General features: G+C 56.9%; 1 protein-coding gene across 11 annotated transcripts; it reads right to left on the reverse strand.

Annotated features, from left to right (window-relative positions):
* Positions 1 to 641: 641 nt before the first annotated feature.
* FBF1 (Fas binding factor 1) lies at positions 642 to 23,675 on the reverse strand. 11 transcript variants are annotated; one of them, XR_013552200.2, is made up of 31 exons: positions 23,390 to 23,675; positions 22,905 to 22,960; positions 22,300 to 22,385; positions 21,727 to 21,754; positions 20,446 to 20,487; positions 19,060 to 19,153; positions 18,242 to 18,302; positions 17,378 to 17,428; positions 15,711 to 15,852; positions 15,160 to 15,237; positions 14,482 to 14,601; positions 13,991 to 14,129; positions 13,721 to 13,854; positions 12,561 to 12,660; positions 11,051 to 11,509; positions 9,637 to 9,735; positions 9,190 to 9,278; positions 8,968 to 9,026; positions 8,011 to 8,166; positions 7,780 to 7,880; positions 7,448 to 7,654; positions 6,609 to 6,716; positions 6,390 to 6,529; positions 6,183 to 6,301; positions 4,991 to 5,113; positions 4,720 to 4,905; positions 3,894 to 4,070; positions 3,454 to 3,799; positions 2,439 to 2,548; positions 2,110 to 2,228; positions 642 to 1,846 (listed from the first exon to the last, which is right to left on the reverse strand). XR_013552200.2 is itself a non-coding variant. In XM_078438134.2 (31 exons), the coding sequence occupies exons 3-31, from the start codon at positions 22,300 to 22,302 to the stop codon at positions 1,763 to 1,765; spliced, it is 3,465 nt and encodes a 1,154-aa protein (XP_078294260.1). In that variant the 5' UTR covers positions 22,303 to 22,385; positions 22,905 to 22,960; positions 23,390 to 23,673; the 3' UTR covers positions 642 to 1,762. The 11 variants fall into 11 exon arrangements, 8 of the variants coding, with proteins under 8 accessions (XP_078294260.1, XP_078294261.1, XP_078294254.1 ...); XR_013552198.2 differs by lacking the exon at positions 2,110 to 2,228 and having other exon boundaries at positions 642 to 1,496; positions 1,636 to 1,846; positions 23,390 to 23,674; XR_013552199.2 differs by lacking the exon at positions 2,110 to 2,228 and having other exon boundaries at positions 642 to 777; positions 1,379 to 1,846; positions 23,390 to 23,674.
* Between the last annotated feature and the right edge of the window lie 218 nt (positions 23,676 to 23,893).

Here is a 23,893-nt window from a genome sequence, read left to right on the forward strand (position 1 = left end):
CATACCCACTGCCCTGAAGATAAACAAGGCCATACAGACCTGTTTCCTAATTCTAAACTCCTTTCTCTTGGTCTTGAAAGGCCAAGCTCGTTCCTGTGGGTCTCCCTGCTGCGTGATCCTGTCTGTCAGGGGACTGAGGAAATGCCAGCTGCCCCCAGGCCGAGCCAGTGCTTACAACTCTGCAGGTGTTCACACGGGTGGCAACGTATTCGGCTGTTGAGAGGAAGACCCGATTCCAAGCTTCACCGAGGTTTCAAATGGGACACTGATGCGTCCCTCCTTGGGGCAGAAGCAGCCTGGAGATTCCCACACCTCACAATAGCACCGCGTGTAGGGCGCTCTTCTAGAAGGAGGCAGCAGAGTGAGGTGGTTGACAGCCTGGGGCTTTGGAATGTGCCCAAGCAAAAGGTGCTATTTTCTGTCAGCTGGGGCCGACTATTTAATCTCCTTGAGCCTCTGTGCCTTCATGTGTGAGGTAGGGCTGGTCCTCATCCCCTTCTCCTGGTCACGACACAGCCGTCTGATGTGTGAACCCAGGCCAGAAGGTCCCAGTGCCAGCCAGCCTTCCAGCAAGTAACAGTGCTACAGAGCCAACACCTCTAAATCACCGACTCAGGAGTCACGGCACATCGTAACAATGCTGTCATTAAGAATATAGCAATTTAATGGGTCCAAGATGAAGGCTGTAAATTGTTGGTACACGAAGAAGATCCTTCTGAAAGCTCGTACGTGCCTGCTCGGACCCGCTCCGCCTCGTCCTCCTCTGCCCTTTGTCCTCTAATGGAAGGTAACCAGTCACTGGCCGATGGAAGCCGCTTCAGGATAACTGTGGTCACGTCAGTGGAGTCCCTCCATCCTCAGGTTTGCTGGGACAACTACCAAGCCTCCGCCCCTCTCCTGAGGCCCCTGCAGGGAAATGTGCCAAGGCGCCCTCCCCGGGGGGCAGCTTGGGTCCGGTCCGGGCCTGCACAGCTCCCCAGTGCTCTCTACCCTCCCAGGGCAGGGGCCCTCGCTCCCTTTCTTCTTTCCCATCTGCTGTGACTTCATAGCAGGTGAACAGGACAGAGAAGCCTCTCTACTGTTCCCTCCCCACACCCCACCCCACCCCACCGTCACCTGGGTCCTGCCTCTGGGAAGCCCTATCAGAAGAAGCCGACAGGCTAGTGTCTGCGCAAGGCTGGTCAGCTCCCCAGGCAGCTGAGAATAAGGCTGAGGCTGAGAGCCCGTCATACTGAGAGGCAAGACCTGGGTGGGCGACACCCTCCCTGTCCCCACAATACCGCCCGCCTCCTTGCCAGGAGGGTAGAAGGCCCTTCAGAACGTGCGCTCTGACCCCGTGTCCCAGTTTGGGAGGAGAGCCCGTGCAGGCTCCGCTGACCTCTCGGAGGGGGCAGGAGGCTGCTCGTGGAGTCATTCGAGAAGACACCCAGGTGAAAGTATCCTGCCTGCTGAGGAAGGGAGAGGTCCACAGGCCCAGTCAGAGCCTCGGATCCGAGCTGCAGGTCGGGGGTGGAGAACCAGTGGCTGGCGGTGTGGTGTCGTAGGGCTGTTGTCAGCCCCACACCTCCCAGAGGCCGTTGCCCCTCAAGCCCCAGAGGCTCCAGGCATTGGCTGGAGGGCTCAGAGAGAACGCACTTGCACCCTGTTCCCGGGAAGAGCTGTAATCAGGCCCCGGGCACCCCACTCCTCAGAGCTGGCAGCCGGTGGGGCGGTGGGGGAGACTTCCGGGGTTGGAGGCCTTGCTGAGGAGACAGCGGAGCCTTCAGGCTGAATGGGATGTCATATTGTAGGAGGCTTTCTTCAGGGTCTCCAGGAAGAACTGTTCATTCTCCAGGAAGTCACGGTCCTGAAAGGCAGAGCTGGCTGAGCGGTCCCCCTCTGGCTCCCTCCTGTACCCACTTCTGAGAACAGGGACACTGGCTTGCAGGACCGAGAGCAAGGTGGAGCCAGCCCTCACTCAGGGGCCCTCTCCCCACACACTCCCTGGCTCGGGGATGCAGGGACATGGACGTGAATGAGACAGACCAGGTCTTAGTCTGGCGAGGCCCCTCGTCAGCACATGGCTTCACCTCTCTAAGCCTGTTTATAGACCGGAGATAATAACATTACCTGCCCGTAGGGCTGGGGGAGGGCAGAGGCTCAAACTGCCCATACAGCTTTCCCACGGAGCCTGGCTTGCAGGAAGTGCTCCGTAAGTGATAGCTGCGATCTTTACGGTCGCAAGGTTACTGTGAGGTTCAACAGAGATGATGGATGCCAGTTACGTCCCACAGAACCAGGCCTGGAGTACGGGTCTCAGAAATGCTCACTAGGCAATCTGCACTATTATTCTGGGGTGGAGTGGGGGCTCCGCACCCCCCGGGGGCCAGGGCGTGCTCCTTCCTGCCTCCCACCAGGAGCCCTGGGCCCAGAGCCGGTGGGCGGCTCAGGAGACTCACCTGCTCAGCTGTATGTTTCAGCAGCATGAGCCTGGCGTGGAGGTGCGAGGGGCCCAGGCCGGCAGGTGGCCGGCTGCACCCGAGGGGGGTGGGGGCAGGAGCCACAGTGGCTGAAAAGGTGAAGGAGGAAGTCAGGGGTGCAGCACAGGTGGGAGAACAGAACAGCCGCGGCTGGTTTCCTGGGGGCCTTCTCACCACCGTGGGAGGCTGCAACCCGGACAACCTTCTGGGCACTTCCACCAACTCTCCAGAGCCTTTGAGAATGCTCATGGGATCTTACCTGGCAAGTCCAATTCTAGGAATTTACTCGAGGGAAATAAGGCAGAGGTGCAGAGATGTATGTACAAACATCTCCGCTGAGTGTTTATCTTAGTGACAAAAACCAGCTCACTAAAAAACATGGAGCATAATGGACAATTATGCCGAGTAAGAATTATGATCGGGGGCGCCTGGGTGGCTCAGTCGGTTATGCATCCGACTCTTGATTTCGACTCAGGTCATGATCTCACGGTTCGTGAAATCGAGTCCTGAGTTGGGCTCTACGCTGACAGTGCGGAGCTGGCTTGGGATTCTCTCCATCTCCCTCTCTGCTTCTCTCTCTTTTGTAATAAATACATAAATATTAAAAAGAGGAATTATGGTTAAATGTTTAATTACTGATAGGAAAACACGTTCTGTATGTATATTTCTGAGTGGAAAAACTCAAGGCACAAAACATACGATGTCAAATTTTTTTAAAAACATGCACAGTGTAGAACACTACACCCCAAATGTTAACAGTGGTTTTCTCTAGAGAGGGATGTTTTATAAAACAGCGTTCCTCTCTCTTACGTCTTACTTTGTTTTCTCTAACGGACGTGCGTTACTTGTGTAACAAGGGACTAGTGAGCGGACTCCCACGGGCCCCCTAACCCCAGCGGAGGGAGGCTGATCCTGGCAGCCGGGCCCGACCCCCAGCAGCCCGACCCGGCCCAGCCCAGCCCACTTCCGTCCTCGCCCTTTGGGAGCTACTCACCGCTCAGGCAGGATGCTGCCGGGCACTGGGTCCCAGGGAACAGCGCCGCGGGGCCGGAGGGCAGGTCCTGGCGGATGCGGTCCAGCCGCAGCCTCTGCTGGGCTAGACTCAGGTGCTCCTGTCCCCGACCCCAGAGAGAAGGACGTGGCTGTGAGGGTGGGTGACCAGAGGGGGTCGTGGGGGCCGCCGGAGCGGGGAGGAGCCTTGCCTCGTGCACGTGCTGCTCCTGCTGCCTCAGCCGCTCCTGCTGCCGCTGCACCAGCTGCAGCCGCGCCTGCTGCCCCTGCTGCACCTGCCGGGCCTCACGCAGCGCCCGCTGCCCCTCCTCAAACTTCTCCGAGGCTACCTGCGGGGAGACAGGCAGGGTCAGCCGTGCCGGGCGGGGGCGAGGGGGGGGGGTGGTGTCCCGGCTGTGCCCCCGGAGCTGAGCAGCTCAGCACCTGGCTCATGCTCTCCACCTCCTCGGCGCGGAGCCTGGTGCGCAGGGCAGCGGCGCTGACCCTCTCCTTCTCCAGCCGCAGCTCCTGCCGCTCCCGCTCCAGGGCCTCCCTCTCAGCTGCCAGCTGTTCCTCCTTGGCTCGGAGCTCACTGGCTCTGATCTTCAGCTCGGCTTGCTCCTGGACACAGCAAAGCCTTCGCTGCCTTCTCCTCTCCAGAACCAACGGCCCTGGCCCGCCCTGCATTGTTTCCTCGGCTCTGATCCACCCCGATTCTGGAGGAGGTGGTGGGGCAAGGGGTCCGAGAGGCTTGGGGTCAAGCCTCGGGGCCGCTCCTCACCGGGGGCCCAATTTCTCTGGACCCCAGCTTCCTCAATTCTAGAATATTTAAGTCATGGGGTGCCTGGCTGGCTTAGTCGGTCAAGTGTCCGACTTTGGCTCAGGTCATGATCTCACAGTTCGTGAGTTTGAGCCCCGTGTCAGGCTCCATGCAGATCGCTTGGGGCCTGCTTCGGATTCTATGTGTCCCTCTCTCTTTCTGCCCCTTCCCTGTTCACATTCTGTCTCTCTCTCTAAAATAAATTAACCTTAAAAAAAAAAAAATTTAGAGTATCTAACTCTCGGGAACGCAGTGAGGATTGAATAAGGATATGTGTATAAAGCACCTAGGACCGTCAAAGGCAGTTTTTATCATATGATCATTGTTTTAATCCCGACACTCTAGGCTCTTTGCTTAGTGAATACATCCTGACGGAGGAGCAGGGAGGCCGGGGGAAGGAAAGGGCAGGGCTGCCGAGCTCCCCGCCGTCCCAGAGGCCCCGGGCCCTACCTTGGCCAGGCTGATGAGGGTGCCCTCCCGCTGGGTGTCCACCTGCAGCGCCCTCTCGGCCTCACGCTCGGCCCGCTCCTTACTCAGCTTCTGCTGCGCGAAGAAGTCGGCCCACTCGGCCGCTAGGCGCCGCCGCTCCTCCCCACACCTGTGCATGACGGACTTCTGCTCCTCCAGCAAGGCGCTCTGGGATGAGGGGGCAAGGGCACGGGGTGAGGGTCCGCGGGCTTACGGCAGGGATCACAGCGGAGCGTGGCGTGGCTACACTCACCTTGGCCTTCTCCAGCTCCTCCCGCTCCATGGCGATCTGCTGGCCCATGACCTTCCTCTGCTCCTCTAGAGCGCGCCGCGTGGACTCAGCTTTGCACTGCTCGGCATTCACCCGCCATCGCTCCTGGGGGCGGGTGAGGTCTGAGGCCCCCTTGACCCTCCACCTGCCCCCACGTCTGGCCCGACTGCGCCCCCGGCAGCAGTGCAAACGCACCTGCCCCTCTCACACTATGCCACAAACACCTCGTTTCTGGAGAGGTACAGAAGGAGGGGGGCTGAGCGGGGCTCCCAGGGCCCGGCCGCTCGGATGAACTGTACCAAGGCCTGGTGGCTCAGGAACTGCCACTGAGAAGCAGCGGGCCGCTCCACAGGGCCCGAGAACAGCCACATCCCTGCTCCCTGAAATGCCAGCTACTCATGCTGCCTGCCCGTCTCCTGTCCACCGTGCGGGCGAGTGTGCCAGGGCGGGTGTGACACGGCATTCGCCGGGGCACCGGGGGCCACACAAGCGCGAGCTCAGAAGCTTGACTGTGCCTGGCCCGAGGCAGGGGCTTAATCAAGTCACCAAATGGAGAACTGAATACATATGGTTCACGCTACAAGAGCACCTATGTCTACACGTTGATGAGTCTACAGGATGCCCAGGACATCCTCAGGGGCCATCTCTGACTAGTGGGGAATTGACATTTTCTCCTATATTGCTAACTGGACTTTTTTTTTTTTAATATTTATTTTTTGGGAGGGCACAAGTGGGGGAGGGGCAGAGAGAGAGGGACAGAGGATGTGAAGTGGGCTCTGTGCCGACAGACTGACAGCAGTGAGCCCATGTGGGGCTCGAACTCTCCAACTCCCAACGTGGGATCATGACCCGAACCGAAATCGGATGCTCAACCGACTGCCACCCAGGTGCCCCTGCTAACTGGACTTTAATTTTTCAGCGTAACGTTCTCATGTTACAAGCTGGTACGAGATATGCAGGAGTTTGAAAACGCATCTGTTATGGCTCAGGAGGCACAGGCTTCAGTCGCCAGACAACCGTGACAGACCCAGGCGAAGTGGGCAGGCAGGGAGGCGCTGCTGACACCCTGGGGTCAGCTGGGGACGCAGGCCCTGCCGGCGGGAGGGCGGCCCACCTGCTCTAGCAGCCGGGGTCAGCTGGGGACGCAGGCCCTGCCGGCGGGAGGGCGGCCCACCTGCTCTAGCAGCCGGCTCTGCTCCGTCAGGCGCGCCTCCGTCTTCCCCATGACCTCCTGGAGCCGGCTCCGCTCTTCCTCCATGTCCCGCTGCTGCCGGCCCAGTCTCTCCTGCAGCACTGGGGGACCGCAGGGGGCTTAGCGCCCGCCCGCCGCCCGGCGAGATGGGGGGGGGGCGGGAGGGGGGCCCCGCGGCCCACCCGGTACCTCGGAGCTGCTCGTCACGCTGCCGGAGCCCCAGCTCCCGCTCCTGGGCCGTGCTGAGGTGCGAGGCTTCCACGCGGGAGGACAGCTCGTGCAGGCTGCTGGAGAACTTCTCCATCTGCTCAATGACGCCATTCAGGGACCTGGGGGAGCACCGGGTCAGCCCGGCGCGGAGCCCCAGCACTGCCCCTCGGCTGGGCCGGGCCCGGACGGCGCACGTACCGCGTGTGGGAGGTGGCGCTGGTGACGGCGTCAATCTCCCGGTCCTTCAGCAGCTTCAGCCGCTGCAGCTGCTCCTCGTGGTCCTTGCGCATCTCCAGGATGGAGGCCCTGAGGGGACCGTGGGGGCGGCGCAGTGAGCACGGGGCAGCTCTGCGAGTGAGGGGGCTCGGCCATCAGTGCTCCTGGGCTCTCCTCCTCCTCCGCTCCTCCAGGCGCTGCCTCTGCTTCCCTGGCTCCTCATCCTTATCTGTCCTGGGACCTCAATGCCACATCCACTCTAACGGGGAGATTCCTTCTGTTATTCAGCAAAGGACACTTTCCACAGAAAAAAAGACAGGTGCGTGCACAGCCTCTTCTTGTCTGGCCAATCGGAGATGTGTTAGAAGGCCTGCTCTGCCTGCATTGACTGGTTCCCCTAATGGACCCCTTCTTAGTTTGCTCTCATCGAGATCGGACATCTCATCAGCGGGATGGACACGGCAGGCACAACGCTGCAAACCCCTTCTAGACTCGAGAGCTCTGGCAGGTGAGGGGCTTGACCTGTGCTGAGTTAGGGCCTCAGGTTCTTGCTGCTGCCAGGACTTACCTAAACAGTCAGGGACCCCACAGGCCTGCAGGGGCACCTGCCCCATTGCTGTAGGGGTGGTGGGCCCTCCCCTGAGAAGGGGCGATGGCTCACTGTGCGTGGCCTTGGTTCTCATATGGAAAAGAAAGGGTCAAGCCTGAGCTGCTATGCCTCTGCCAGGGGTCTCCACTTCCTCCGGCCGTCCTGGAAGCCGGCTCTCTCCCCGCCTGCCTGCCTGCCCGCCCCAGGTCTCTCCTTCACCACTGCCCCTCACCGCTGCAGCTCCCGGAGCCGCTCCATCTCCTGGTCCTTCTCTTGTGCGGCGGCCGCCAAACGCCGCTGGTGCTGGGCCGTGAGCTCGGCACGGGCCTGCTCGGCTTCCTGGCACTGCGACAGATACCGGGCCGACAGCTCCTCGTACTCCCTCCGCAGCCGCTCTTCCCGTTGCTGGTACGATGTTTCTAGCATCTTTACATGGCTCCTGCCAACAAAGCATGCAGCTGTGGGGCTTAGAGGGCGAGGGCAGATGCCCAAAGACCTCTCTGAGTACATCAGCGCAGGCAGGCCTCGAGCCTCGGGACGCCCAGGTGGGAGGAGCATGGGTACCTGTGAGCACTCTCGAGGAGCTCCAGGTCTGCCTGGTGTCGCTGCTGCAAGCTCTCCAACAGCAGTTGGTGCTGGGTCCGCTCCAGCTCCAGCTTCCGCACCTGGAGATGGCGGGAGGGAGGGCGGTAGGCTCTCTGGGACACCGGGGGGAGCCTTCCAGCCCTCAGAGGGACACCCTTCCGCCCCAGCTTCGCCATCCACCCCCCAGCCCGTGGCCCCTCTGCCCTTCACCTGGGCCTCCAGCTCTGCCAGCCGGGCCTGACTCTGCAGAAGGTCAGCCTGGAGCTCGGCAGTGCCACTCTGCAGCTGCACCTGTGTGGCCAGGAGCTGCTTCTGGTATTCTGTGCCTGGTACCAGGCTCCGTGCCAGGGACTCTGGCAACAGGGACTGTAGGAGAGGGCGGGAGACGTTTCCGGGGTTAGGCAGAGGACAGGGACTCAGCTGAGCCCAGCTACCTCTGGCTCTCAGCTTGCTAGGCCTCCTGGCCCCTGTGCCTGATCTGTGGCTGCAGACGGGGACAAAGACATGGCACCAAAAGGCCAAGGGCGAGGCCTTGGAGTCATGTAGTCACTGCACCTCCCCACTGGGTCTGGTTAGAACGGGTCTCCCCCCTCCCTCCGAACAACATCCTCCCAGCAGATGTTCCAGATCCCTAGACAGCCGGGAGAGCCCCGGCAGCATCTCAGCTGTGACAAAAGCTCCCGGTCCTGGCACCTTCCGTGGGCCCGAAGTCCGAATGTTGGCTGCTACCCTGCTTCCTGTGGGTGGCCCACTACCCACCCTCTCCAAAGGTGCTTCTGGGTTACTGGGGAAATGTCTCTGTGGCCTCCTCACAGCTGGGCTCAGAGGTGGCTGGGAAACAGGTGGCGCGGCAGCAGGACGATGGCAGGTATGGAGGCAGCTTTCGAGACGGAACGACAGGATGCCTGCCGCCCTGCTTTCTGACCGGAGTATTCCCAGCTGCCCCTGCCTGGGTGCCATCTCTAATTCCCTCCCTGAGCTGGAAAATAGTGCCCAACTCTGTCTGAGAACAGCAAGGCTAGAAGCTGAGGAAAGTGCTGGAGGTGGGGGTGGGGGGGAGGGGGTGCTGGTGAGCCATCCAATGTCCTGACACATGACTCCTGACAGGCTGCTGTGGCCCCTGCCCCGTGGGCCTGAGGCCGATTCCTGTTTGTCTGCTCTCCCTACCTGGACAGGCACAGAAGGCCCTGTGGTCTCCTGGGAGCTGGGGAAGCAGGCTGCAGGCTCTGAAAATCAACAGTGGAGAAATGAGCAGGAGGCCCAGAGAGACCGGAGGTCTCGCGTGTGCATTTGGGAGTCCAGCCCTACTTGTCTCCCGGGCCCCGAAAGAAGCACCAAGTGCCTCTTCCGCTTCCAGAGGTAAAGCACCACACAGAGGAGAAAACAAACCGGTGCTGGAGAGATCTCCACGGGCTGTTCCCCTCTGGGGGTCACCGACACGGAGGGCCAAGGCAGCCTGGTTCCAAGTCACGGGGGACCTGAGGACACAAGAGATTTTGGGGGGGGGGTCAGTGGTGGCAAGATGAACAGCCTGCTGTGTAGGACGCAGAGAGGTACGAAGAGGGTTGGCGTGGGCAGTAAAGGAGAACATCAGGTGCAGAGAGTTGACTGGAAAGGCCTGGTGGCTGGCAGTTTACTAAGAGTCAGTCTTGGTTGGGCAGAGGAGATGGGGACCTGGCTTTGAGTCCCCTTAGTCAGCGGGCCTGATATAAGGTATTAAATGCCATATGCCAAGCTGACCAACAGCCCAGCACGGCTGCCCATCATCTCTGAAGAAAGGGGCCCGTGCAGGCCCGACCCAGCCTCTCCCCCACCCTCAGCCCCCCGCAGACACACCCTGAGGTGGTGGGTCCTGCCGGTGGCTTGTGTGCCGCTGTTCCTGAGGACCCTCCAGCAGGCGCTTGCTTGACCCCTTGAGTGCTGGCAACAGGCTGGCTGAGGAAGCAAATGTTAAAGCAAAGGTGGCAGAAGGTTCAGGTTAGACTGGACGTGGCTGGGCGGGGACACGGCCTGAGCATGAAGCGGTTAGCCATTCCCTGAGCCCCAGTCTGAGCGCCCCTAGCCTTCTAGTAACCCTTTTTTCTTTCTTCAATTTGTTTTTGTTATGTTTACTTATTTTTTGAGACAAAGCACAAGGGGGGGGAGGAGCAGACAGAGAGGGAGACACAGAATCTGAAGCAGGCTCCAAGCTGTCAGCATGGACCCCGATGAGGGGCTCGAACCCACGAACCATGAGATCGTGACCTGAGCTGAAGTTGGACGCTTAACCGACTGAGCCACCCAGGCGCCCCGCCCCTCCAGTACCCCTTCTTGGCCCCAGTGCCTGCTAGGGCACAGTGAGTGGCACTGACCATGTGTTGACAGTGCCAGTAGTGACAACCGAGGTGTTACAGACACCAGAGTTAAGTTCGAGTTCAAGCTCAAGACCTTTTTCTGGCCCATGTAGGTCTGCTGAGTTAGACTGGGGCTCTGCTCACTCTCCTGCCAGGTTCAGCTCCCTTTGGGCTCTTCTCTTCTCTTGTCTGTGGTTCCCATCCACTTTGGCTCTCAGGGTCAGGGGAAAGCTTTCCTCTTGGTTTCAGATGGAGGTCAAAGCCACCCTCCTCGTTCACACCAACCCCAGGGTTGGGTTATGCTCCTGGCCTGTCACGCAACTGCCCACTTCACCTCTTCCTTGCTCTGGCCACACAGCATCTTGCTACTTCCTCTGCATGATCCTGGTCTTGCTGGTCCCTTTTACCCTCCTGCCCTCGGAGGTCGGTTGCTATCCTGCCCCCACAGATCTCCACTCAGTGGGTTTCCTCAGGAGTTGCCCCTTAGCCACTGTCTTCTCTCACACTCCCCAAAAGCACCAGCGCACGTCATGTATTTTAGCTCGGGGCAGCAGAGGCGCCAATAAGTTTAGACACTGGGTTTTTTTGTGAGCAGGGCCCTTACTCAGAGGCACCAGGATGGCTGTGCTTTCGTCACATCAGGGCACCCTCTTTCCCTGCCTGATCAAGTCAGCCCTTGTCCACATGGCAGTCAGGGTGCGTCAACGACCTCCTGGTCCCCTCATGTCTGCACCTGGGCAAGAGCGGGGAGCCGGACGCTCTCTCTGCCGCACCCAGGGAAGTAGAGAGGCACAGCTAAGAGGAGATGTGGGCTGGCACTCGTGACCGAGGCGCCGACATGGGCAAGGTTGGACCCCCCCCCCCCGCCCCCCCACCACCCGGCCCTCCCTCCGCTAGGCAGCAGCCCAAGCCTGCACCTGCTGGAAGGGGGACTGCCCGCTGCCCCCACCAAGTTCTGGTCTCTGGAGGCCTCGGTGTGCTCCTCTCGGGCCAGACCTCGGGACTTCTTCCGGCACAAGGCATAGCTCAGCCAGTCCTCTTCCTCTTTCTCCTTAGATGCTCCCAGCTGTGAAGGCTGGCCGGCTCTGGCAGGGAAACCTGCACCCTCTGGAGCTGGCTGGGCCCCGGGAGAGGAGGTGGGCAGTCCAGCTGGGGCAGAGTGCTGGCTCCTGGGAGGGGGCGCGGAAGGAGTGGAGAGCGCCTCCCCTCCCCTCTGAGCCTCTCTGGTGGGGGAGGGAGGGAACAGGTCCTCGTCCTTCAGGCCCAGCCAGTCAGCTCCTCCCTTCCTGGGGTGGGTGGGGCTGGCGGCCACTGGCGTGCTCCTTTTGGAGGCTGGTTCTCCCCTGGGGTCTGCGCCACCTTCTGCTGAGAACCTACTTCAAGACAGAGAGGAGGAGGTCTAAGGCAGGGCAAGCCGTCCATCCTGCGAGCCCCCTGACCAGCCTTTCCCTCCGCTGCTTGGGGGTGACTGTGAGCGAGAGGTTGCCCGGGGCTCTGTGCAGCCAGCCCGACACCCCGTGAGCACAGTGCCCACGCCAGCTCGGGTGGCAGGGCAGCGGGCAGCTGAGTGCCATTACTAGAACACCATCAAACACACGTCCTCAATTCCACCACGTGAACGGGGGACAGTTTCATTTACAGCAAACAGGACCGAATCACAGCCGCGGGCACACTCGTCCAGAGAAAATGCAGTCGGGTCAAGTGGTTTTAGGTTTTCCATTAACATTTTATTACCTGTTCATTTATTTGGCCACTGCCTGGAAGTGTCACTGGCCAGTGGCAGCGGGTTGCAAGGTCTAAGAATACCCGGGGACTGAGAAAAATGTCAGTGTGTGTGGCGGGTTATTTAGATACAAAGAGGCTGAAAAGGCCAACATGGCATAAGGCCAACATCTGCTGAGTCTGGGCGAGGGATCGGAGGCAGTGCTTTGTACCGGTCTTACAACTTTTCCGTCAGTTTGAAATCATTTCAAAGCATAAAGTTTAACATCTATATGGGGAGGAAAACTCCAAATTCAGAAACCTATCCACTAACTTAATGTTTTATGGCACACTGGGACAAGCCTGCTGCCAGGCATTGCGGCAGGCCCCAGAGCAGTTCCTGGGGAGCAGGGTGTGAGAAGCCACCGAAGGTTCTCGGTCTCGCTACCCCAGGGATTGGACATTCCTCGGGGAGATCTGCTGACATTAGCTGTTTGTGGCCTTAAGGGCTCCAGGCGGAGTTGGGGTCCCCTCTTGCTTTTCCTTCCAAGGAGGCTAGAAGGAAATGGGCCTGTGTGGATGGGACGGGGCAACCCTCTCTTCTCCTTCAGCACCCACAGGGTGCCACCCCTCTGTCTTGTATGCCGTGGTTCCCAAACTGGGGCACTTCCTCCTTCCCAGTGGGCACCTGCCCCCAAAACCAAGCTCCCAGCAGGCCCTGCTTACCTGACCGACTGCCGGTGGGACTGCCGGCCCTCGCAGGAGCCCACAGTGGGCTGATAGGCCCCAAAGGTGAAGTCCTCATCACCCCAGGGATCTTCTTTGTCTGAAAATGAAGAGGCTTGTGATCTAGAGCAAGGGAGTCAGATTCTTTTGTGGCTGCGGAACACTGTTTAAGAAAAAAACAACAAAAACTGAACTGGCAGGGGCGCGTGGGTGGCTCAGTTGGTTGAGTGTCCCACTTGGGCTCAGGTCATGATATCTCATGGTCCGTGAGTTCGAGTCCTGCGTTGGGCTCCACGCTGTCAGCTCAGAGCCTGGAGCCTGCTTCAAGTTCTGTGTCTCCCTCTCCCTCTGCCCCTCTCCTGCTCATGCTCTATCCGTTTCAAAATTAAATAAATGTTAAACAAAAAAAAAAACTGAACCGGCAGCTTGACGTGTCAGGCAAGTGAGTAAAGAGGAGGCCGCTCTGGGGAAAAGCAGGGGTGCAGTGCTGGGTGTGAGCCCAGCGTCTCAGGGTCTGGCACACAGGGCATCATCTGGGAGTAGTGACGGAGGCGGGGTCCTGCCCCAGACAGCCTTTGGATGAGGCCTGGTGAGCCGCGTGTGTTATGAGAATGATTCTCAACACACGGCCCATGGGCCAACGCTTTGAGAAACCGTGGTCTGGATGATGATTTTCAAACTGTGAGCTGCTATCCATCAGCCAGAGCCGATTTAATGAGTCACAACCAATGTGTTTATAAATCAAGTAGTGCCCAGATAAAAAATAACAGAATGCTGAACACGGTAGTTGTTATTTCGGGACACTTTTGTCTTAGTCATAATAATGTGTGTGTGATGTAAAGCTTCTAAAAAAAACCTTTTTTTTTTAATGTTTATTCATTTTTGAGAGAGAGAGACAAAGAAAAGTGCATGTGCACAAGCAGGGAAGGGACACAGAGAGGGGGACAGAGGATTTGAAGCAGGCTCCACACTGACAGCAGAGAGCTGGATGCGGGGCTTGAACTTACAAACTGTGAGATCATGACTTGAGCCAAAGTCGGTCGCTTAACCGACTGAGCCACCCAGGCGCCCTGTAAAGCTTATTTGTTATTATGGGCTGTGGTAGAAATGTGGTCTAGGGGTCCCCCACCTCGCCTCCCCTACCCCACGAGCCTCCTCACCCTGTGGCCTCTGGAACTTCTTGTCCAGCTTGAATTCCCTGTGTTCCCCAGGGCCCGGGCGAGCCAGGAGTTTGGTGGCAGTCCCCCGACCCAGCAGCTCATCCAGTCTGGAGCGAGCAGGACGGGGCCCTTCCCTGCAGGACGGGACACACGCAGGAGCACGTGAACATGAGGGGCTCCTGGGGGTGGGGGGCGTCACTGGACCCACTCTCTAGCTTTTCCCAGGACCTGAAGTGTGGCCAGCGTTTCTCTACTTATAAGGACCCTTACTGGTCTCCCATCTGCCTCCTTTCTGCTGTGGGGCTGTCTGCAAAGCCCAGGGTGGCCATGATGTCATCCTCCTCATCAAATAGCACTTCTTCTTTCTTTCGGACCGGGGTGTCCCCAGGAGTTAGAGGAATAGAAGGACCTAGAACACAGAACACGGGGCGCAAGGCCCACGGCCCACCATGCCCTCAACCGTACTGTCTGAATGGGTCGAGGGGGGTGTTTCTCTGTAACCCGGACCTCTGGCTGTGACAGCAGGCGTTGCACATGTCCGGTCTGCCCATAGGACCTGACTGCCCACCCCCCCACCCCCCCCCCCCCGCCCAGCGTCACGCATCCCACCTCCCTGTTCGGAGAGACCGATAATCCCTTGGCCCAGCATCTGAGGCCTATGGTCCCGGCCTGGCAGAGTTCTGGCTCTGTACTGCAGACTCCAGCCAGCCTGCTGCCCACTGCATCTGCCCCAGGACGTGTCACAAGCCCACCCTCCCTACCTTGATCTCTGACTGGGGCTGTGCCCTTTTCGGAAGCCAGTTTACTCTCTGTCCTGGGTGGCTTCTTGGTGGTTCCTTCCTCATCATCGGAGAGAAGTCCCGCCAATGGGTCTTCCAAGTCTCACGGCCAGAAGGGCAAGCACAAGTCAGATTGCACGCTCCGTTCAGAGAACAAGCCCTGCTAGATTTCTAGCTATTCCCACACATGAACAGGCCGCTCAGCACCCCAGAGGACACAGACCGGGCTCAGCAAGGAGACAGGGAGCTGGAGAGTGGGCCCGGCCTGCAGTCCAGCATGGCGGGCCCCGGCCTGCCCGTGCGCCCCCCAACTCTGCTGTCTGTACAGCCTTCTGGAAATGTCCCCCAAGCATCAGAAGTGAAGTAAATACAATGTTTGTGCGTTTGGAAAAGGAAAGGGAATTCTTATACTTTATAAAACCTTCAGTTTGATGTCTGGCTTCAAAGTCCTTGCAAATAAGTTACTCCAATCTCCCAGCCACTACAACACAATCGGTCCCTCCCTGAATTCCTGAGGAGTTGAACCAGTGGCACCGGCTGTCTGCTCCTCCTCTGATACGCGTGGCAACCTGACCTTGGGCAAGCAAGTAGGCATTACCCAGGTGCCTCCACTCTTAAAACCAAAGTGACCCAGAAGCGTGACCACGGGGCCTGTGGTACCTTCGAAGGAAAACTTCCTGTACTGATGCCCAAAGTTGCCGGGAGAGGGAGGGGACTTCTTGGCAGGAATGGTGTCCCCTGCAAGAAGCAAACAGAAGGCAAGGTCACGGGCCTGGGCCTCTCCCAGCCAAGGTCCTGCCACACCGTGACAGGGACCCTGAGGTGGTGTGCACTTCTCTCTGGGCGTGCTGGGGGCTCATGGCCGTGGAGACTGTTCTCCCACAGGCTTCTGCCAGGGAAACGTGGTCCAAGAACACCTCCCGCCCCTCCGTCACATGTCATCACTCCAAATAGAGTCACAGACTTGGGAGGTACACGGGCTACCACCAAATTCCCCAAATTAACTCAGGTGGTTTTTCCAGGAGCTGCCATGTTGCACTTAGAGGCACTGGAACCACAGGAGGCAGGAGGAAGCTGTCCCCTCCCCCACCACAAACACTCAAATGGCCTCTCCACCCCCCGCAGAGAAAACCCACAGCAGCGACAGCTCCCTTCCGAGTATCTGCCGAGTCCCCAGAATGTCCAGACACCAGGCGCTCTCTCCCACTCGCCTTTCTCACTGGCTGTTAATAGGCCGGCAGATTTAGGATGACTAGGCAACTCTTCTTTCCCAGAGCCCTTTGCAGCTCTTTTGCTGGAGGCCAGATTGGACTTCTTCAGACCCAAGAGATCGGCATCCATGTCGTCCAGATCCTGGAAAAGTGGGAGGGAGGGAGGAATCCCCACGGGTGCTTGGCTAGTGGCCGCTAAACGTCCCCGTGCTCTGCATAGCCTGGTGGTGACACTGCCTCCATATTGCACAGGGGACACACGGGGACTTGGTTTGGGGCACTGACCCCAACAGGGGTAGAGAACAAGGCCAGAGGCCAGGCCGAAGCACAAAGTCTCCACTGGCTCGGTCTCTGATAAGCTCCCTGGTCTCGGATGGTACCCCTACCACCATTTCGGCCAGGGGCACTAAAACCTGTTTGCTGGTGCTTCTCCCACAGGCTCAGTAAGCGGTGAAGCTCTATTTACGGTGGGAACAAAACTGCATGGTCCTGGGGTTGAGGACTCAAAGAGACTGTCCTGGGCTGTGAAAAGGGGCCCGGGGGCAACAGTCAAGGAGTCCTTAGCCCGCCTGGGTCAGAAGAGGCAGAGCGTGATGAAGATGCTGTTCCGGGTCAGTGAAGGTTCTCTGGTGATGACACAAGCCACTAGGCACCCAGCCAAGCGTCTCCTGGCCACCACGGCCCCTGGTACAGACTCGCCAAATGCTGATCCTCTTAAGGGGACGAGGACTTCGATCTGGGAGGATGCTTGGCAGCCCGGGGGCAGAAGCGTGAGGGACAAAGGGGAACGAGAAAACTACGCAGGAACGAAGCGAGCTGGGAGAGAAAACTGAACCAAAGGTAAGCAGAGCAAGCTGGGGGACAGGGGCCCAGCTTGTGGTTCTGGCGTGAGACTCAAAGAGTCACCGCCGGCAGCAGAGGCAGAGGACTTGGGGGTGGCCGCCAAGGGTGCCAGCCAGCTGGCCTCGGGGAAGAGAGATTTCAAGATGAGGTTGAAGAGGCTCACTATGGAGTCAAGAAGGGAGCAGACTCTGATTCTTCGGCCCCTCCCGCCCCCCCAAGGCTGAAAGCAAGCGCTCGGCCGGGGACGTGGGTTAACCAGAGGGGCAAGAGACTGCTGCTCGACGGAAGGGCAGGGGGGAGCAGAGGTGACCTAAGGTTTCAGACCCCAGCCAGGCCACCTGCACCTTGGAAGATTATCTTATAAACTGTACAGAATTTATGTCTTAAAATTCCATTGCCAAGCTTAGCTTGGGGCTTGATCCAACGAGAGCACAGCCAGACTGAAGGGGATTTGGCAGGGGATGTGGAAAGAAATACAGACAACAGTTAAGAAGTAGCATTAGAGGAGTCTCTCCTCCTCTCCCCTCAATGGTGGTGTTGGTACAGGGACGCAGCCCGGAGTCTCTGGGAGGAAGCCAGCCCCACTGCACTAGGGGCCTATCGCATGACGGTGTCTCTGGGTAGTGAATCTCTATAAACCAGGAAAACAGACTTCTATCCAGAGGGACAGGAAGGGCAGCAGCTCATAGATGAGCTCCATTCTTGACTAGAAAGGGCTCAGAAACACGAATTGCAGCGGGAGAACCACGAGGGAGAAGGAAGGCTTGGCATGGAACACCTGGGCCCTGCCCCGGGTCCCAGAGCTGTGCAAGCGGGTGCCTTACCTTCATGGTCTGGAGGAGAGCCTGCGGGTCTGCGTCCGAGATGTCTGAAATCTAAGTGTGCAGGACAGTAAGGATGTGTTAGTCGAGGACCACCAAAGCTCAGGGGTCTAGCTCCTTGCTGCCTTGCTTCTGTGAGGGCAGAGCTCGGCCAGTGCGGCACAGATAGGAGGTCCTGCCTTCACCTGGGACTTAGGGTAGTCGGAAGCCAAACCTCCCCAGGTGTGGAGGCCCAGAAAGTGCTGCCGCTTTCTGTCCCTCCCAAATGGAATGAACCCTTTCCATTGGAAAGAACCCTTTCCGATGGAATGAAATGGAAAGAACGCTTTCATTAATGGGCTCAAATTATGCCACTTCCCAGGGGCACCTGGTTGGCTCAGTAGGTTAAGCGTTCAACTCTTGATTTCTGCTCAGGTCACGATCTCGTGGTTTGTGGGATTGAGCCCCGTGTCTGGCTCCGTGATGAACGTGGAGACTGCTTGGGATTCTCTCCCTGTCTCTCTCTCTCTCTCTCTCTGCCCCTGTCCTGCTCGCACACTCTCTCTCAATCTCTCTCAAAATAAATAAACTTAAAAAAATTATACTACTTTCCAGTTGTGTGATTGGACGGCTGGGGAGCTTGTGACAGGAGGCCCAGTTACGAAGGGCAACACAAGCTCTGCTCTCCAGTGCATCTCACTGGTAGGAAGGAAAAGCATGTTGGGTCCACAATGGGGTCCACTTGGCGGCCTTTGGGTATCATTTTAAAAAACACACCAGCTTTGCAGAAACTACTAAACCCTTCTGTGAGAAACCTCCCAGCCACCACCCATTTCGCTGCTTTTAGGGATAAGCAGAGAGGGTGGGGGTAGGGTGGGCCAGGCTCACCTCAGCATCAGGTCCTGTCAGGCCTGCTGTGGTGCTGAAGGCACAGTCTTCCAGGAGGAACCTGCAAAGATGTGGAATTGGGACCCACCTGCAACCCCAGGGCACTAACTGATTCCAAGAAAGGAAGGTAGCTTAGAGAGTAACCAGTGAACCCGTAAGACTTCTCCGGGAGAACAGGACAGAGCTGCTCAAAGGAATTTCACAGGCCACCTAAGGCAGAGCTTTTCACTTTTTCTAAAGCAGGAGAGCCCCTTTAAAGACAATCCGGTAAACACTCGTGGTGAGCACAGGATAACTACAGACTTGTCCGACCGCTATGCGGTACATTTGAAAGTATTTTAACACTGTGTGTCAGCTGTACTTCAAAAGAAACAGCCACAAGATTGGAAAAATAAATAACCAAACTGTTCAAAGCAACAGATAAAAGAGAAAAACAGAATTGCTTGGCCAAGATGAAGGTGGAGGGTGGAGAACTACAACTCCCTCCCATTGCTCAATGGTCAGGAGCACTTTAGAAGAATAAGCAACCTGAAAGCCAATTCTTTTATTCTGGGGAAAAGAAAATTGAGGCTCAGAGAGGTTCAACAATCACCCAAGACCACACAGTAAGTCGTATATGCAGGACTAGTAGCCGGGACTTCTGACCCCTGGTCAGTTCTCTTTCTACCCTTCAGGCTCGTTCACGGACCGGGAACAGGGAAAAGGGAAGAAATCAGTGACAGCAGGAGTAGGGCAGAGAGGAAGTGGAAAATGGGGTGAGGAGGCAAGAGCATTTGGACGGAAGGGGCCACAGCCACCCAAGCCAGTCCTGCACTTACTTTGTTCTAGCCCTTGAAGAAGGGAGCGCCTGGGTTATGGCCATGGCATCTCGGGCTCGGGAAGCTAGTTTCACAGGCTCCTCGGGTAGTGTCACTGGAAAAACACACACACACACACACACACACACACACACCAGAAGAGGTGCCATTTGGCTAGGGAACTGGAGTCCAGATGAAAAGGACTGAGAGTTCCCCACCAAGCTCCCCAGAAAAACCTTCTTGCAGGAAGGTCAACCCTGAAAGCCAACTGGTGCCAGATGAAGAGCCCAACCCCACCACACTGCAGGGAAAGGCAGAAAGAGCGATGCACTCTGCCACCCAAAGCTCTTGGCCGAACACAGGGCTTGGGATCCATGGGTTCTTCTGGGCTGGGTGCGGGGAGCCTCAGCCTTGCTGTCCCCGGTGAGCATTCCAGGACCCTGAAGCCCTGCTCCTCAGGGCAGATGCGGACACACAGGATAAGGACCTCGTATCCAGAATATATAAGAAACTCCTACAACTCAACAGTCAACAGACAACCCAATTTCAAAAAGGAGCTGATTAGACCTTTCTCCAAAGAAGTGCAAATGGCCAATCAACTCATAAAAAACAGATTCGGGATCATTAGTCATCAGGGAAATGGACATCAAACCCCCAATGAGACACCACTGCACATGCGCTAGGATGGGGATAACCAAAGAGACAAAATAACAAGTCCCGTGTGAAGATATGGAGAAACTGGAACCTTCGTATCCTGCTGGCGGGAACGTAAGACGGAAAATGCTTTGGTGGCTCCTCAAAAGTTAAACATCGAGTTACCATGCAAGTGATTCCATTCCCCAGTAGACACCCGAAAGAACTGAAAACATATGGCCACTCAAAAACGTGTACATGAATGTCCCTAAGAGCGTTATTCATCAGAGCCACGCCGAAACGTGGAAACCATCCGAATGTCCAGCACCTCAGGAGCGGATCAGCAAAACACGGTCCGTCCACACACGGAAATACCGTCCAGCCACAGGAAGGAACGGAGACAGGAACGGCGCAGGCGAACCTCGTGAACACCACGGTGGGTGAACGAAGCCACACGCAAAAGCCATGGGCGATGTGATTCCATTTGATACCACATGTCTCCAACAGGCGAGCCCGTAGGGAAGGAAAGTGAATAAGTGGGGTTGAGGGAAGGGAGAGTAAGGAGTGACTGCTGACGGGCATGGGGTTTCTTGACGGGGTGATGAAAATGTTCTGCAATTAGACTGTGGTGATGGTTGTATAACTTTGTGAACACACTAAAAGCCAGTGAAATGTGTACTTAAAGGGAGTGAATTTTATGTGAATTAGATTTCAGTTAAAAAAAAAAAAAAAGGATAAGCCTAAAGCAGGGGATTCTGGGAAAGGGGCACTTACTCTCATCCCCCAAGAGGTCACCGAGGACATCATCAATGGAGCCTAGAACAGAAAAGGAGGCAGCGAGACTTCAGGAGGAAACAAGAATGTCCTCACAAGTTTCACATCTTGAGACCTTATCCCAGTTCCAGACTCCTCAACACCAGAGTGCTCAGATGCTGGGGCCTGGGCCCAGCTCTCTCTTCGGTGGCCACGAGATGTTTCCTGATTCTCTGGCAACAGACCACAATGCCTTCTTGAAAGACCCCAGGGTAGAAATCAAAAATCACTTTCTCAAAGGACGATGCTGAAGATTTTCAGGAGAACCTACATCCTAGGGGACACACTGGCCGACGAGCCAGTCTTCCAGACCCTGAATAAAGCCCGGCGAGCTTCCTTGGAAAAGGTGTCCAAGATTTCTAGGCACACACAAGCTTCTTTCACACCAACAGCTTCCTTGTATCCTTCCACCTGAGACCTCCTCCTCCCCCCAGAACTGGTCTGGAGGCACACCTCCTCGGCCACTTTCCAAAGGGGGCACGTGGGAGAAACCCAAAGTACAAGCACTGAATTAGTTCTCGAATCCAGCTTAAGTGCCTTTACCACCCTTAATCCCAGCCGTATACTTCTGGATACAGAGCCCAACAAGAAGCTTTTCCCAAGCCCCATCCCTTGTTTATTTCTGGATTACTCTGAGGGCCGACAGGCAGCACAGGGAGTTCCCTAGGCAGACCAGAGCCACCTGTGTAATTATGGCAAAATCAGCAAGTTACAGGCACGTCTAAGTTGTTTGTGGATGAAAGGTTGGGGAATTATTTTTGGCTTAAGGTTGATGTTCCATTTCTCCACTCACCTTTCTTTCTTTTTTTTTTTTTATAACAAGGATTTTCTTCTCTTTTTTTTCTTCTTTTTTAAGTTTATTTATTTAGAGAGAGAGAGAGCACATGCAGGAGAGAGGCAGAGAGACAGGGAGAGGGAGAGGGAGAGGGAGAGGGAGAGGGAGAGGGAGAGGGAGGGAGAGGGAGAGGGAGAGAGAGGGAGAGGGAGAGAGAGGGAGAGGGAGAGGGAGAGAGACGGGGAGGGAGAGAGGGAGAGGGAGAGGGAGGGAGGGAGGGAGGGAGGGAGAGAGGGAGGGAGGGAGAGAGAGAGAGAGAGAGAGAGAGAGAATCCCAAGCAGCTTCCACAGTGTCAGCACAGAGCCCAAAATGGGGCTCGAACTCAGAACTGTGGGATCATGACCTGAGCTGAAATCAAGAGTCGGACGCTTAACTGACTGAGCCACCCAGGCACCCCTCGACTCACCTTTCAATCCCTTTTTGGTTTTTGGTGCCTAAAATGGGGGGAAAAAAAAACCCTAAATCAAACAGTGAACATGGCTGAAACTGAGAATACAGAATAAATTGCTTTTGCCAAGTCACCAGAGGAAAAGGAGCACCAATTGCATTTAGAGACAGAAGCTCTTTATACTTTCCTAGAGTTTCAGACAATAGACTCATTCGGAGCATGGAAACAGCCCCCACGAACCAGCAACAGATGCCACCGTGGGTGCCATCCGGTGGGCAGAAGTCTCCCTTTTCCCTGATTTCCAGATGCCACGTGCAAACCCTCCCGGGCAGGATGTAACATAACTGGGAAGGGTTTCCCTTATTCTGTGTCCCTGACTTCTCAACACCAGCAAGAGACACTTAGAAATGCTTCCAGCTGACCATGCAGAGGCTCAGAAGTCTTGCTCATTGTGTAAATCAGATATCAATTCTACTTGCCATCATTCTCCTCTTGGGACCATATCCTGGTCCTTGTCAGCCAGCCCCGAAAGTCCCCCATGCAGTCAAGATCTTGGGGGTGAAAGTAGGGTTGCGTCTGCATTCTGCCTACCATCTCAAGACTCTGGGAGCTGCTTGCAGCTTGTTCACAGTGCTGTCCAGCTCATTTGAATTCTGCCCACATCAGGCTCATCCTCCCTAATGAAGAAAATGCAAGTGGTCGCTTAAAAACAATGTAGTTTTAACAGGGCTTGGGCCCAAGGCCCATCAAGGCTTCTGTCTCTTTACTCATCGGAGAGGTCAAAACCTAGCTCGATAAATTAAAAATTCTTTACCCGGAGAGCAACTTAGATGAGAAGCAAAGTGCTCTGGATGACTTAATGAGCTGAGATTACTCACATAAAGTGGGGTGGTCCTCATGCCTCACCCTGAAAGAGGACGCAGGAGATGGTAGGTACCCATCTCAGGAGGAAGGTGGGTGCCACTCACTGTGGCCAACAGGCATTCCCCGCCAACACCCACGACTACCTTCTCGGCAGCATTCGGCACAAAGAGTGGATGTGAGGCTGCTTGCTCCTTAACACTATGTTCACCAATGGCAGAAATTTTCCCCTTCAGGCTGACTGTAAATCCGACTTAGCCCATTAATAGAGAAGTGTTTTACTCAGACTGTCACTCTCTCCTTCCCCATCCTGACCATTAATTACCAAGACAGACCTTCCCATGCCTTGGAAGAAAGGAGTCAGAGGGGGTCATCTCTGGTGTTGCCGGTCCTGTTAATAGAATGCAAAGTTCGTCTAGGATTAGGTACAGGGGCCACTCTGAATGTTTGTGTTGCTCTTTCTTTGTGATGGCAGTTTTCACGACCTACAAGTCCAAGCACGTTTTGTCTCATAGATCACATCCAGGAGTTTCTTCCATCTCCCAGGGATCCTGTCCCAGCCTCCCAGACCGCGGGAATCTCCGAGAAGTTTGCAAAGGCCAAAGGGCCACACAGTACCATCGCGTCATCGCCTCCGCTCAGCCAACTCCGTCCGTGTCTGGCATTTTAAAATCCCGAGCCCGCCCCTTAGCAAGGGCCCGCTCCACGGTCGGGAGACTCCGCGCCCCTCCCTGCTTCACCCCCTCCACGCGCCCACCCCAGCTCAACCCGAGCGCCACCTACTCTCCTCCCAGCCCCTGAAATCCCCCGGGTTACGCGCCGTTCCCCGCAGAGGCGCAGCCGCTGGGACCTGTCCCAGCCATAGCCACTGGTCAGGACCCCACTCGAGCCCGGCTCGCCCTGGTCTCTCGCCGGGAGCCCCGCGAACGCCAATCTCTCAGTTGCGCGGCCTTCGGCAGAAAAGTGAGTCTCGAGGCATCCTGGGAGTTGTAGTCCTCGGTCCGGAGCCAGAGGAGCAGGGGACGCCGAGATAAACTACATTTCCCAGAGTGCCCGTCGCGGCCGTTAGTCGAGGCCAGGCCTGTTTGCGGCCCTGCGCGTTGCTAGGAGCTGCCTCCACGCCACTTGTGGAGGGCGCCCGCTCCAAGGCCGGTGGGATTCTTCCTCTGGTCCTCCTTTCAGGACTGCCGGGACCTGGGTTCCAAGACCGAACACTTATCCTTCCGCACTCATCCGAAGGCTGACTCGTGACCGGGTGAAGGGCGTGAGAAATGTGCTAAGACTGGAAAATTGACGTGTGAAACCATGAACAATTATCTACGGA

The sequence above is a fragment of the Panthera onca genome, chromosome E1 (assembly GCF_046562875.1).
Source record: "Panthera onca isolate mPanOnc1 chromosome E1, mPanOnc1 haplotype 2, whole genome shotgun sequence".
Classification (NCBI taxonomy): Eukaryota; Metazoa; Chordata; class Mammalia; order Carnivora; family Felidae; genus Panthera; species Panthera onca.